This window comes from Myotis myotis, unplaced genomic scaffold, assembly GCF_014108235.1.
Source record: "Myotis myotis isolate mMyoMyo1 unplaced genomic scaffold, mMyoMyo1.p scaffold_m19_p_18, whole genome shotgun sequence".
Classification (NCBI taxonomy): domain Eukaryota; kingdom Metazoa; phylum Chordata; class Mammalia; order Chiroptera; family Vespertilionidae; genus Myotis; species Myotis myotis.
The window spans coordinates 42,428,423-42,438,987 of NW_023416322.1; the positions used below are offsets into that span (position 1 = coordinate 42,428,423).

The window sequence follows — 10,565 nt, forward strand, 5'->3', positions numbered from 1 at the left end:
CTCATTTTACAAGCAAGTGTGTTGGGGTTTTTTCTTCTCAGAAAGAGACAGTTCTTTGCTGCAAGAAAGTGCTATGAGGTTTAGAAACATGAACTCATCTATAATAATAAAAGGGTAATATGAATATGCTTATTAGACCGGACAGCCGGCTGTCCTTAAAGACGAAGCCGTGGTGGCGGAGGCCGAGGCAGAGGTGGTTGGGGTGATCAGGCAGGCAGGCAAGAATTTAGGGGCGATCAGACAGGCAGGCAGAATGGTTAGGGGTGATCAGGCACACAAGCAAGCGGTTAGGAGCCAGCGGTCCTGCATTGCGAGAGGGATTTCTGACTGCCAGTTTAGGCCCAATCCCCTAAACTGGCAGTCGGACATCCCCCAAAGGGTGAGAGGGACTCCCCCACCCCACCCCCGTGCATGAATTTCGTGCACCAGGCCTCTAGTATTGATGTAAAAGCCAACACGTCCACATAGCCCAAAACAATAATGAGTAGGCACTGTGAGAATGTGTCTGTTTCTTCAGGCTGTGTACAGCTACGAGCTGTATGTTTAGCCAAACAACACCTAGCTTAGGGAGGTTAAGTTTACAAAATGTAAAGAGAAAGCACGCACAGTCCTTCTCTAGAAAGGTTTACCTACTTGTATAATCATTTTTTTAACTATTAAAAGGAAAGAAAATCCAACAGGAAGAGAAACGCTGGACCTGGTCGTATAAATTTAAGCTGTATGCCTCCAAACTTAATTTTAAAAGCAGGCTCCTACCCAGCCGTGTCTCAGACCTATGAACCAGGAGGTCACGGTTCGATTCCCAGTCAAGGGCCTGGGTTGTGGGCTCGATCCCAGTAGGGGGCGTGCAGAAGGCAGCTGATCAGTGATTCCCTCTCATCGTTGATGTTTCTACCTCTCTCTGCCTCTCCCTTCCTCTCTGACATCAATACAAATGTATTTTTGAGAAAGATGTATCTAGTGCAGGTCCACCAACCCTTTCCATAATTCTAAAATCCGAACATTCTCAAAACCAAAATATGGGTGGCGGTTTTCGGGGTTTTTTTTTAATCACTTACTTGGAGACAAAGGCAATCTGATCTGAACTCATCTGGCATTAAAGTTTAATGTGAAAAATGAGAGACCATTTATACTCTTTATCTTAATGTGAATATTCATCCATTTCACAGCAAAATAATGATGTTTGATTACAGGATGCTGCCCCCCATGGGGGTGGGGGGAACTGTAGTATCACAGTGTTTTCTCTTTATTACCTTTCTGAAACTCTAAGAACTCAAAGAGAAACCCTCTAGGACACCTCTGGGCCCCGGAGTTTTAAATGAGAGAGTGTGACCCGCAGCCAAGTGTAGGGCGCGGCGGGGAACAGAGGCGAGAGACCCTCCGGGGCCTCCCAGGAGTCCTGGCCGGAAAGAATGAGGACTCGAGGAACAGCGGCCACACTGACGGCGGGGAAATGAGTGGAAGAATCGCCGGGAATTAGACGTGGCAGCTCCCCAGAGGCAGGAGGGGGGGGGGGGGGGGCGGAGGAAGGTCCACGGTGAGCCTGGGAGCACGGGGATGGTTCTGGTGACAGCGCGACAGCGGAACTGGGATGGATGGGAAAGGGCGGTGTCTGCTTAGTGGTGATGGAGTCTGCTCCACGGCACTGGCCACGGGGGCTGGCGGAACCCCTGGGCGTGGCCTCGGGTGGAGCATGAGAACAGGTTGAGTTGGGACCGGCCAGGACCGGAGCCGTAAGGCGAGGCCCAGTGACAGGCAGATCCGCGGCGGGGATGGCGGTGGGGCTGGGGGCGGGGATGGCGGCGGGGAAGCAGCAGCTCTTTGCAGCACCGACGGTCCAGCGCTGAGGCCAGCGGGTGGGCTGACACCTCCAAAAGCACAGCTGGGGTTCACCTCGGAGGGAGCCCCATTCCAGAACCCCCTCCTGGCCTCACTTCGGGGTGTCACTTGCCAACACTGAGCTGAGAAAACGCCAGCTTAGGGCTCTGGAAAGATGCCCCAAAGCAAGGGAGTTCACTTTAAAAAAAGTAAAAAATCAATATATGTCCTCGGGCCATGTTTACCCTCCTGCGCCAGCGGAACGTAACCTTCTAGCACGACCTATCGCTGCGGCCCGTCCGACTCGAGAGAAGCCGCGCGGGCCAGCGAACCGCCACTTGTCAAGCTGCTGAGTGTTCGGAAGCGGTGCTTTCTTCCGTTCCCGTGGCGTTTGCTGTTCTGCGGGCGGAGCCTGGGAGGACGGGCCCGGGGCTGCAGCAGCTGCGACCTGCCAGGCACACGCCTCATCCCTAACGGTGACCCTGCAGGCGGGACGTGTCCTGAGAGACGACGGCAACCTTTGTCCACTCCATCGGGCCACACGTGGTCTCCCGTCCTTCCGGATGCTCCCGGAGGGCGCGCGGGGGTGAGACGCACGTGTCAGCCAGTGGACTTGGAGGAAAGCAAATTGCCCTCCCCGTGGGGTGGGCCTCGTCCAATCAGGCGTGACCAGAACCAGAGGCCCATCTCCTGCAAACGAGAGCATTCTGCCAGCGCAGAGCCCTCCGGCCTCCCGGGCAGCCCCGTCCCCGTCCCCGTCTCCGTCTCCAGCCTCCTGCCCACTCTGAAGTCTGGGATGTGCCGGCCTCCATCACCACTAACGCCAGTTCCTTAGCGGGAATAAATGCACATCCTGTCGGCTGCTTCTCTGGGAAACCTAGGCTGCACCAGAGGGGGGAGGAGTAAAGCTACACCCCTTCAGTGACCTAAGGAGCTGAGACCTACGATCCTGATTGTTGGGGAAAAAGCAAAGGGCAAAACACTTTTTATCTCAAAGGACTATCTAGTCCAGTGATGGTGAACCTATGACACGCGTGTCAGAGGAGACACGCGAACTCATTTTTTTGGTTGATTTCTCTTTGTTAAATGGCATTTAAATATATAAAATAAATATCAAAAATATGTCTTTGTTTTACTATGGTTGCAAATATCAAAAAAAATTCTATATGTGACACGGCACCAGAGTTAAGTTAGGGTTTTTCAAAATGCTGACACGCCGAGCTCAGAAGGTTCGCCAGCACTGGTCTAGCCCTAGGTTGGCTAGCAAGTGCCGCGACGGTCTGGGCCCCACAGAAGCCACCGTAACTCAATCCCACGCGCTCTGGTTGGTGTTTAACCTCACGACGGAGGCAACGCAGCAAAGGAGTCCATGTGATGTGTCCTCACCGTGCACCTGGGAGCATCAGACGGAACGAGGTAAACGGGGGAAACCATGAGCAAATGCTGACAATGTGAACGTTCGAGAAGGAAGCGACGAAACACACTTATTTTCAAACATCGTTTCATCACAGGAACATTGCCGGCGGCAAACACACCCTCCCTGTGAGCTCAGGGCTCGTTTACATCGTCTGCTCATCGCCGTCTGGCAAAGAAGGTCCCATCCCCGAAACCCAGCCTTTACTGTCACAAATTAGCGCGCACAGCCCGGCCGGCGGGGCTCAGTGGTTGAGTGTCGACCGGTGAACCAGGAGGTCAGGGTTCGGTTCCCGGGCAGGGCACAGGCCGGGTTTGCGGGCTTGATCCCCAGTGAGGGGCGTGCAGGAGGCAGCCGATCGATGATTCTCTTTCATTGTGGATGTTTTTTTCTCTCTCTCTCTCCCTCTCTGAAACCAATGAAAACATTATTACAAAAAAAAAAACAAAAAAAACCCAGCAGCATGGGTGTGTTTACTGTGTAATATTCCACGAACAGAATCGGCTTTTGTTCCTGAAGACAGGATGGTACCTCCCATTTTGCCTCACAGACACTTTAAAACCATTCCTTTATGAGTTCTTCCAGTTGTCCACCCCCAAAATCCAATGCAAATCCAACAACAGAAATGAACAAACGCAGCTGTTTAACAACAAAAAAAACCCGTCTCCCGTTTCACTTCACCAGCCCGAGGACGCACTCGGGGAACAGCGCCTCCAGTCCCGCGGTTTCAAACTCCTTCCGCAGCTCGTCCAGCGATGAAAGCTCTTTGACTTCAAATGCCAGGAACCTGCGTGGCACGGGAGAAACCGGGGTAAGCCGGACGCCGGAGGGAAGCCCCGGCCGGTGGCGCGGGCGCCGCGATGGCGCTGCCATACCTGGCGTGTCCCGGCGGCGCCCTGGCCTCCCACAGCACGCTGGCCATCCTCTCTCGGCACTTCTTCCCACTCGAGTCCACGTCGACCTTGGAGGTTTTCTGAAGCACCAGGTACTCCTGAGGGGCAAGCAGGAAGTTATCCGCAGGCGTCCTGCGCTCTGGGTCCCAAATTTTCTTTTTTGTTTAAAAAATATAGAGGAAGAGAGAGAGATAGAAGCATCAGTGATCGGAGAGAACCATGGATCGGCTGCCTCCTGCACGCCCCCCACTGGGGATCAAGCCCGCCACCCGGGCCTGTGCCCTGACTGGGAACCGAACCGTGACCTCCTGGTTCATAGATCAACGCTCAACCCCTGAGCCCCGCCGGCCGGGCACCGGGCTCACGTCCGCAAGTAGCCAGGCACCTGCAGGCTCAGCTTCCTGCCTGTCTCCGTGGGAGTCGGGCGGTGGGAGAGTGCGCGTTTTTGCTCGCTGGGTGGTGTGACGGGCCGGCCGGGGACCAGAAGGTCAGAGGGAGGCCATCTTGGGCTTCATCCTGGCCTGGGCAGCCGGCCTGCGGGGCCCTGGGCTGGTTCCCCACGCCCTCTGGGCCTCAGGAGCAGCCCCTGCTGTACGGGGTGATCTCCGGGCTCAGTGAGTCCGCACAGGCCACGCGCTGACGGCAGGAGCCACGGGCGCTGCTGCTGCTGCTGCTCCAGCGTCTGCGTGGCGTCCCCGTGCACAGCGCCCACCTCTGCACGCGGGCGGCGTCTGTGATGAGCTGCACCCGCTCCGAGCTGGGTGACCAGCACCTGCGACGCTCAGTCCTCACCTGCGACCTGTGACGACCCAGCAGGCATGTTGACATTGGACGGCATTTCAGGGACAGGTGGTAAACAAGGAAGAACTCCTGCCCCGGCCGGTGTGGCTCAGGTCAAGGGCATGTCCCTCGGTTGCAGGTTCATCCCTGGCCGTTCGGGGCAGGTGCAGGAGACAACCAATCCATGTGCCTCTCTCACACTGGCCTCTCTCTCTCTCTCTCTCTCTCTCTCTCTCTCTCTCTCTTTCTCTCTATCTTGCTCGCTCTCAAAGTCAATGGGAAAAATACCCTCGGGTGAGGATTTTAAAAAAAGGAACTCCTTTAAAAGTGCAATTTATCTGCAGCAGCCAAGCTCCAGCCACATGAATAAACACTTGTTAATGAACTGATGGTCCCGTCTCACATCCGAAAAGCAGCCGCCTCCCCGGGCGCCGCGGCGCCTTCCGAAGCCGGAACCTCTGGGGAAGCACGAGCCAGGAGCGTGCCCTGCGTGCCTCCTGCCGCCGGGTCTGCCCGGAAGGCTCGGCATTCTCCATAAACCGCCTTCACGGCGTGTTCCTAGGTCAGACCCCAGTCCAGGGCCTGCATGAAACTGGAATGACTCGTCGTCGCTACGTGCTACGCCCTGGCACGGAGCTGGGTAACCAGACGCCAGACAAGCTTGGTGGCGAGAGCCCTCGTAGGAAAGGCTCGCAGTCAGTCCCCAGATCTTTAGGATGACAGGCTGCTCATTCGATTGCAATGAGCAACCCACCTGGACGCACAAAGCCTAACGGTGGCCTGCGGCTCCCCGGAGAGGTGAGCTGTGACAGGCACTTCCCTCGCCGGGTCCCATGGGAAACAGATCAGACGAGTCCAGGAAAGAGAACCTGAAAACTCGGAAGGCGGGAAGCTGACAGCCTAAGGCTCCCCCTACTCACAGGACCTCGAGGTTGGGAGGTCGGGCTCCTCCTTCCAGGTGCTACGGGAGCAAACCAAAGTGTGAGCTGGCCCGGCCCGCGTGGCTCGGTGGTTGAGCGTCCACCTATGAGCCAGGAGGTCCCGGTTGGATTCCCGGTCAGGGCACAGGCCCGGGTTGTGGGCTCCATCCCCAGTGGGGGGCGTGCAGGAGGCAGCCGGTCCATGATGCTCTCTCATCATGGATGTTTCTGTCTCCCTTCCTCTCTGAAATCATTAAAACTATAAATATATATTTTTTTAAAAAAACCACTGGTGGCACCTTGACGCGGTCCCTGTGCCCTTGCAGAAGGAGCAGGATGACTCTGCCCATGAACATGAGCCTCCCCGTCAGCCCGAGGGCGGAGGCCCACTGCCGCACCGTCCGCACGTATCTGGTCTTCGCTCTCATGTGGTCCAAGTGCAGGAGGGTCATCCACGGCCCCTCGGCCTCCGTGGCGCTCGCCGCAGGGCACGTGCCAGGGCCAGCTCCCGACCCCGGCGCGGCGAGGAGGTGCCGGAGGTTCTGCTGGACCCAGACGACCAGCTGGTGGACCATCGGTTCCGGCAGGAAGCCCTGTGCCTGCTCCAGCAGCTTGTCCCTCACGGCCGCGCACTGGGCCCTGGTCAGGCGCTCGGAGCTGACGGAGACGCCCGGCAGGCACGCGGGGTAGCCGGCCGGTAAGTGGAACACCAGCTCCAGGGGGGTGTCCGCCCCCGACGGGCCTTCGGCTTTGGTGAGGACTCTGCACATGGCGCCCTGGGTCCCTGGAAGGCACCGAAGACACCCGTTAGCCGCACGGCACCCATCGCAACGCAACACCGGCCGGGGAGCACCTGTTTCCCGTGTCGGTGCTTTTCAGGTGAAAACTGGGTTCTGTTCGGAGGAGACACATGGAAGTGGGGTCACACCCGTCTCTGTCCGTCCCCCTCTCCCTGCCCGGCCTCTTAGGGAGCGCAACGCAGGGCCCACACGCTTCGGAGCCGGCGGCCGCCTGTCCAGCTGAGCCCCCGTCATCTCCTCTGTAGGACGAAGCTTAGGGGCATCTAAAGTTTCGGGCACCCAGCAGGTGACCCCTGAAACCTGGCACCTGGGCGGCCTGGACGGCGACAGGAGGGCCGAGATCAGACTCAGTCTCCCTACAGACCGCCCGGTGCGCGCGGCTCACGTAACTGTGCCCAGGAGTGATGGTTACTAACCACGTACGCCGCCGCTGTAAAGAGGCCAAAATGCACGGACGCCCCCAGACATCCCCAGCACCAACCAGCCCGGCTGAGCTGATGCCAACCCTTGGGTGGCAGCCTGGGCCACCTCCTACCCGAAGGGCCCGCGTCACGGTGCCCTCCTGGCTCCGGGCAGCCAGGGGCCAGGAGGAACCGGTGGCGTCAGAATGTCCCAGCAGCCCCTGGCCAGGCTGCCGGGCCCATGGTGGCCAGCAGCCCAGCGGCAGTGAACGAGTCCTCACCTCACCCTCCGCCCCAGCTGGGACCACCCCACGGCCCCTTTCAATCCCTGGATTGTTCTCTTCTCCCAGCAACACAATGTCCTGAGCGGCTACACTGCATGCCTTTATAATTCAATTACCCACTGATGGGAGAACACAGAATTAAATTAATTAGGAGGCCTGGCTTCAGAGTCACGCTTAATTAAACAGCAGACAGAGGGCCACGGTGTTCCGGAAGTCAAGAAGCGGCGTCTCCTTCTACACTTACTTTCTCGGGTTTTCTCGGACCCCTCGGCCGAGGCTTTGGCTCAGCCAGGCAGTCACAACCAGCGCTGCCCCTGGGCCTGTTTCAGGGGTGGTTGAAATCACGGGTTCCCTTTTCCGTCATATTCCCAACTGAGCCAGAGGATCCCTGCCGGCCAGAAGGCAGGACCCGGGGAAATCCAATGGTCTCTGAGCCCGGCTGGCGTGCGCAGCGGTTGAGCATCCGACCCAGGAACTAAGGGGGTGGGTTCGAGTCCAGGTCAGGGCACGTACCTGGGCGCAGGCTCAATCCCCAGTGGGGGGTGTGCAGGAGGCAGCCGATCCATGATGTTTCTCTCTCATTGATGTTTCCATCTCTCTCTCCCTCTCCCTTCCTCTCGCTCTTAAGACCAATAAAAACATATTTAAAAAAAAGAAATGCTGATAGGCTGCCTCCGGTAAGTGACTGCCATGGAGACAGGGAGTGAGGATGAACTGGGGGTGCCGCCCATCAGAACAGGGGTGACCAGGACACACGGGAGGGACCAAGCCTTGCGTATGGACTGTAAACGACTGTGTGTGGAAGATGCAGGCAGGCTCGCTCTGCAGAGAAGCAGGTCTGTGACACCGACGGGTCCCCGTGCCTGGGACACGGGTGCCGGTGAGCCCGAGTGGTGGGGGACAAAGGAACCGTGAGAGGAGCCAAGCACAGGCCCCGTGGAGGCGGGAAGCGGCGGCTCCTCACCACCCGGCACATCCTGCATGGCCTTGGGGTCAGCCGTGTGCGGCCGGGAAGCCAACTGGCCTAGGAGCTGCCACAGAAAAGCAGGTCGAATCCACGGAAAACGTCCGCGATGCGTCTGCCAGTGCAGCGAGAACCGGCGTTCCTGCAGCCTGCTCCCTTTCCGCACCCTTTCCTGCCGCAGAGGCCGCGGGCGGGACCGAGGAAGTCTCGCTGCCACCACACCGGCCGCCAGAACTTTCTAGGCCGTAAGCTCAGAGGACGCGGTGTGTGCACCCAGGGAACCAACACGTGTGGGCTGAACAAGGCACGCGCCCCGGAGCCCACGACGGAGCCTACCTTTCCGGGGACTAGACAAAGCAATCAACTTGGAAACGTAACAGGGAGAGCTCAGGGCGAGCCCTGCCCGAATTCAAAAACTAAGCAAACAGCCCTGGCCGGGTGGCTCAGTGGATAGAGCGTCAGCCTGCGGACTGAAGGGTTCCGGGTTTGATTCCGGTCAAGGGCACGTACCTCATACCTCAGTTGCAGGCTCCTGCCCGGCCTGGGCCCTGGCCGGGGCGCATGCAGGAGGCAACCCATCGATGTGTTTCTCTCGGTCTTTCCCTCTCTCTTCCACTCTCCCTGAAAATCAATGGGAAAAATATTATCGGGTGAGAATTAACAAAGAAAAAGAAAATTAAGCAAACATTTATTGACCACCTACTGTGTGCAGGTGATTACAAAGCCAGAGTCCCTGCCCTCAAGCTCCGGGAGACGACCACACGCCATACAGAGCGCACGGGCAATGCGACTGGGGGCGCCGATTCAGACAAGGGCACGCGCCCCCAGCCCAGCCCCGCGGGGCGATGTGATGTTTAAGGGGGCAACTCGAGAATGAGTTATTCACCGCGAGTTTTTTGCGTTTCTGATGGTTCTAGGATGTAAATATATATTGTGACACATTTATGCATTTCAGCTCTCTATGGTATGTTTCGAAACTTTGTTATATTTTCATAGCACTTCCTATTATTACTTTTTTAACGAGTTCATGGCCCTCTAGGCTTCCTCCACGTGGACAGTTCACTTTCTGAATGAGAAGTCTGGGGGGAGGGGCAGCAGGCCGTTGCGAAGCTCAGCGGGGCGGGGCCGTGAAAGGCTGGGAGCCCGGGACCAGGGCTCAGGTCGGCCCCTTGGTAAGGCGGGAGCTGGAGTAAGTGCGGGGAGCGCCCTCCAGGAGGGACCCCTCGGCCCCGCGAGCACCGGGGCTGGGCGCTCCCCGAGTTTGGGGAGCAGAGCGGGCGCGTGAGACGCAGGTGGCCGGACCCGCCGGAGGGGGCGCCCGAGCCCGGCCTCCGATTCCCCACTCGCAGCCGGGGAGCGACCCTGGCCGCTCCGGCGTGACCCCCGCTCCCGCTGCCCCACGGCTCCCGTCCCCGGCGGGGCCCCCTCCGCGCGCGCGCAGTCACCTGAGCGGCTGAGCACCTCCCACTCGCCGGGGCCGCAGAAGATCGCCGCCAGCGCCTCCAGCTCCTCTTGCGCTGGCGCCGCCAACCCCTCCTCCGGCCCCGCCATCCCCTCCGCCAGCTCCTCCTGCGCCGGCCCCGCCCTCCCCCCGCCGGCCCCGCCCTCCCCTCCGCCGGCCCCGCCCTCCCCTCCGCCGACCCCGCCTTCCCCTCCGCCAGCTCCTCCTGCGCTGGCCCCGCCCTCCCCTCCGCCGGCCCCGCCTTCCCCTCCGCCGGCCCCGCCTTCCCCTCCGCCAGCTCCTCCTGCGCTGGCCCCGCCCTCCCCTCCGCCGGCCCCGCCCTCCCCTCCGCCGACCCCGCCCTCCCCTCCCTCCCCTCCGCCGGCCCCGCCCTCCCCTCCGCCGGCCCCGCCCTCCCCTCCGCCGGCCCCGCCTTCCCCTCCGCCGGCCCCGCCCTCCCCTCCGCCGGCCCCGCCTTCCCCTCCGCCGGCCCCGCCCTCCCCTCCGCCGGCCCCGCCTTCCCCTCCGCCGGCCCCGCCCTCCCCTCCGCCGGCCCCGCCTTCCCCTCCGCCGGCCCCGCCCTCCCCTCCACCGCCCCTTCCGCCCCGCCCCTTCCGCCCCGCGCAGCCAGCCCGTGACCACCGGGGGGCGCACGCCTTCGCCGCGTGGCGGGCGGGACGGGCCCGAGGTCCGCCCCACCCGCTCCTGCGCCCGGAGGCCGCGTCTGGTCTGGGCGGGACGTCCCTGGAGGCCCGGACCTTGCGCGCTCGCGGCCTCGGTGGGGCGGGGGCCCTGCGCGAGGGAACTCGGTCGCGAGGGGCGGGAGCGGGAGGTGCAGGCGGCGGCCGCG

At 60.3% G+C, this 10,565-nt stretch overlaps 1 protein-coding gene across 5 annotated transcripts; it reads right to left on the reverse strand.

The window, feature by feature from the left end:
• Positions 1-3,302: 3,302 nt before the first annotated feature.
• RWDD3 (RWD domain containing 3) lies at positions 3,303-9,848 on the reverse strand. 5 transcript variants are annotated; one of them, XM_036344546.1, is made up of 4 exons: positions 9,720-9,848; positions 6,224-6,609; positions 4,108-4,223; positions 3,303-4,019 (listed from the first exon to the last, which is right to left on the reverse strand). In XM_036344546.1, exons 1-4 carry the CDS (start codon positions 9,823-9,825, stop codon positions 3,905-3,907), a joined length of 723 nt encoding a protein of 240 aa, XP_036200439.1. In that variant the 5' UTR covers positions 9,826-9,848; the 3' UTR covers positions 3,303-3,904. The 5 variants fall into 5 exon arrangements, with proteins under 5 accessions (XP_036200439.1, XP_036200436.1, XP_036200435.1 ...); XM_036344543.1 differs by having other exon boundaries at positions 4,108-4,280; XM_036344542.1 differs by having other exon boundaries at positions 6,125-6,609.
• Positions 9,849-10,565: the final 717 nt, after the last annotated feature.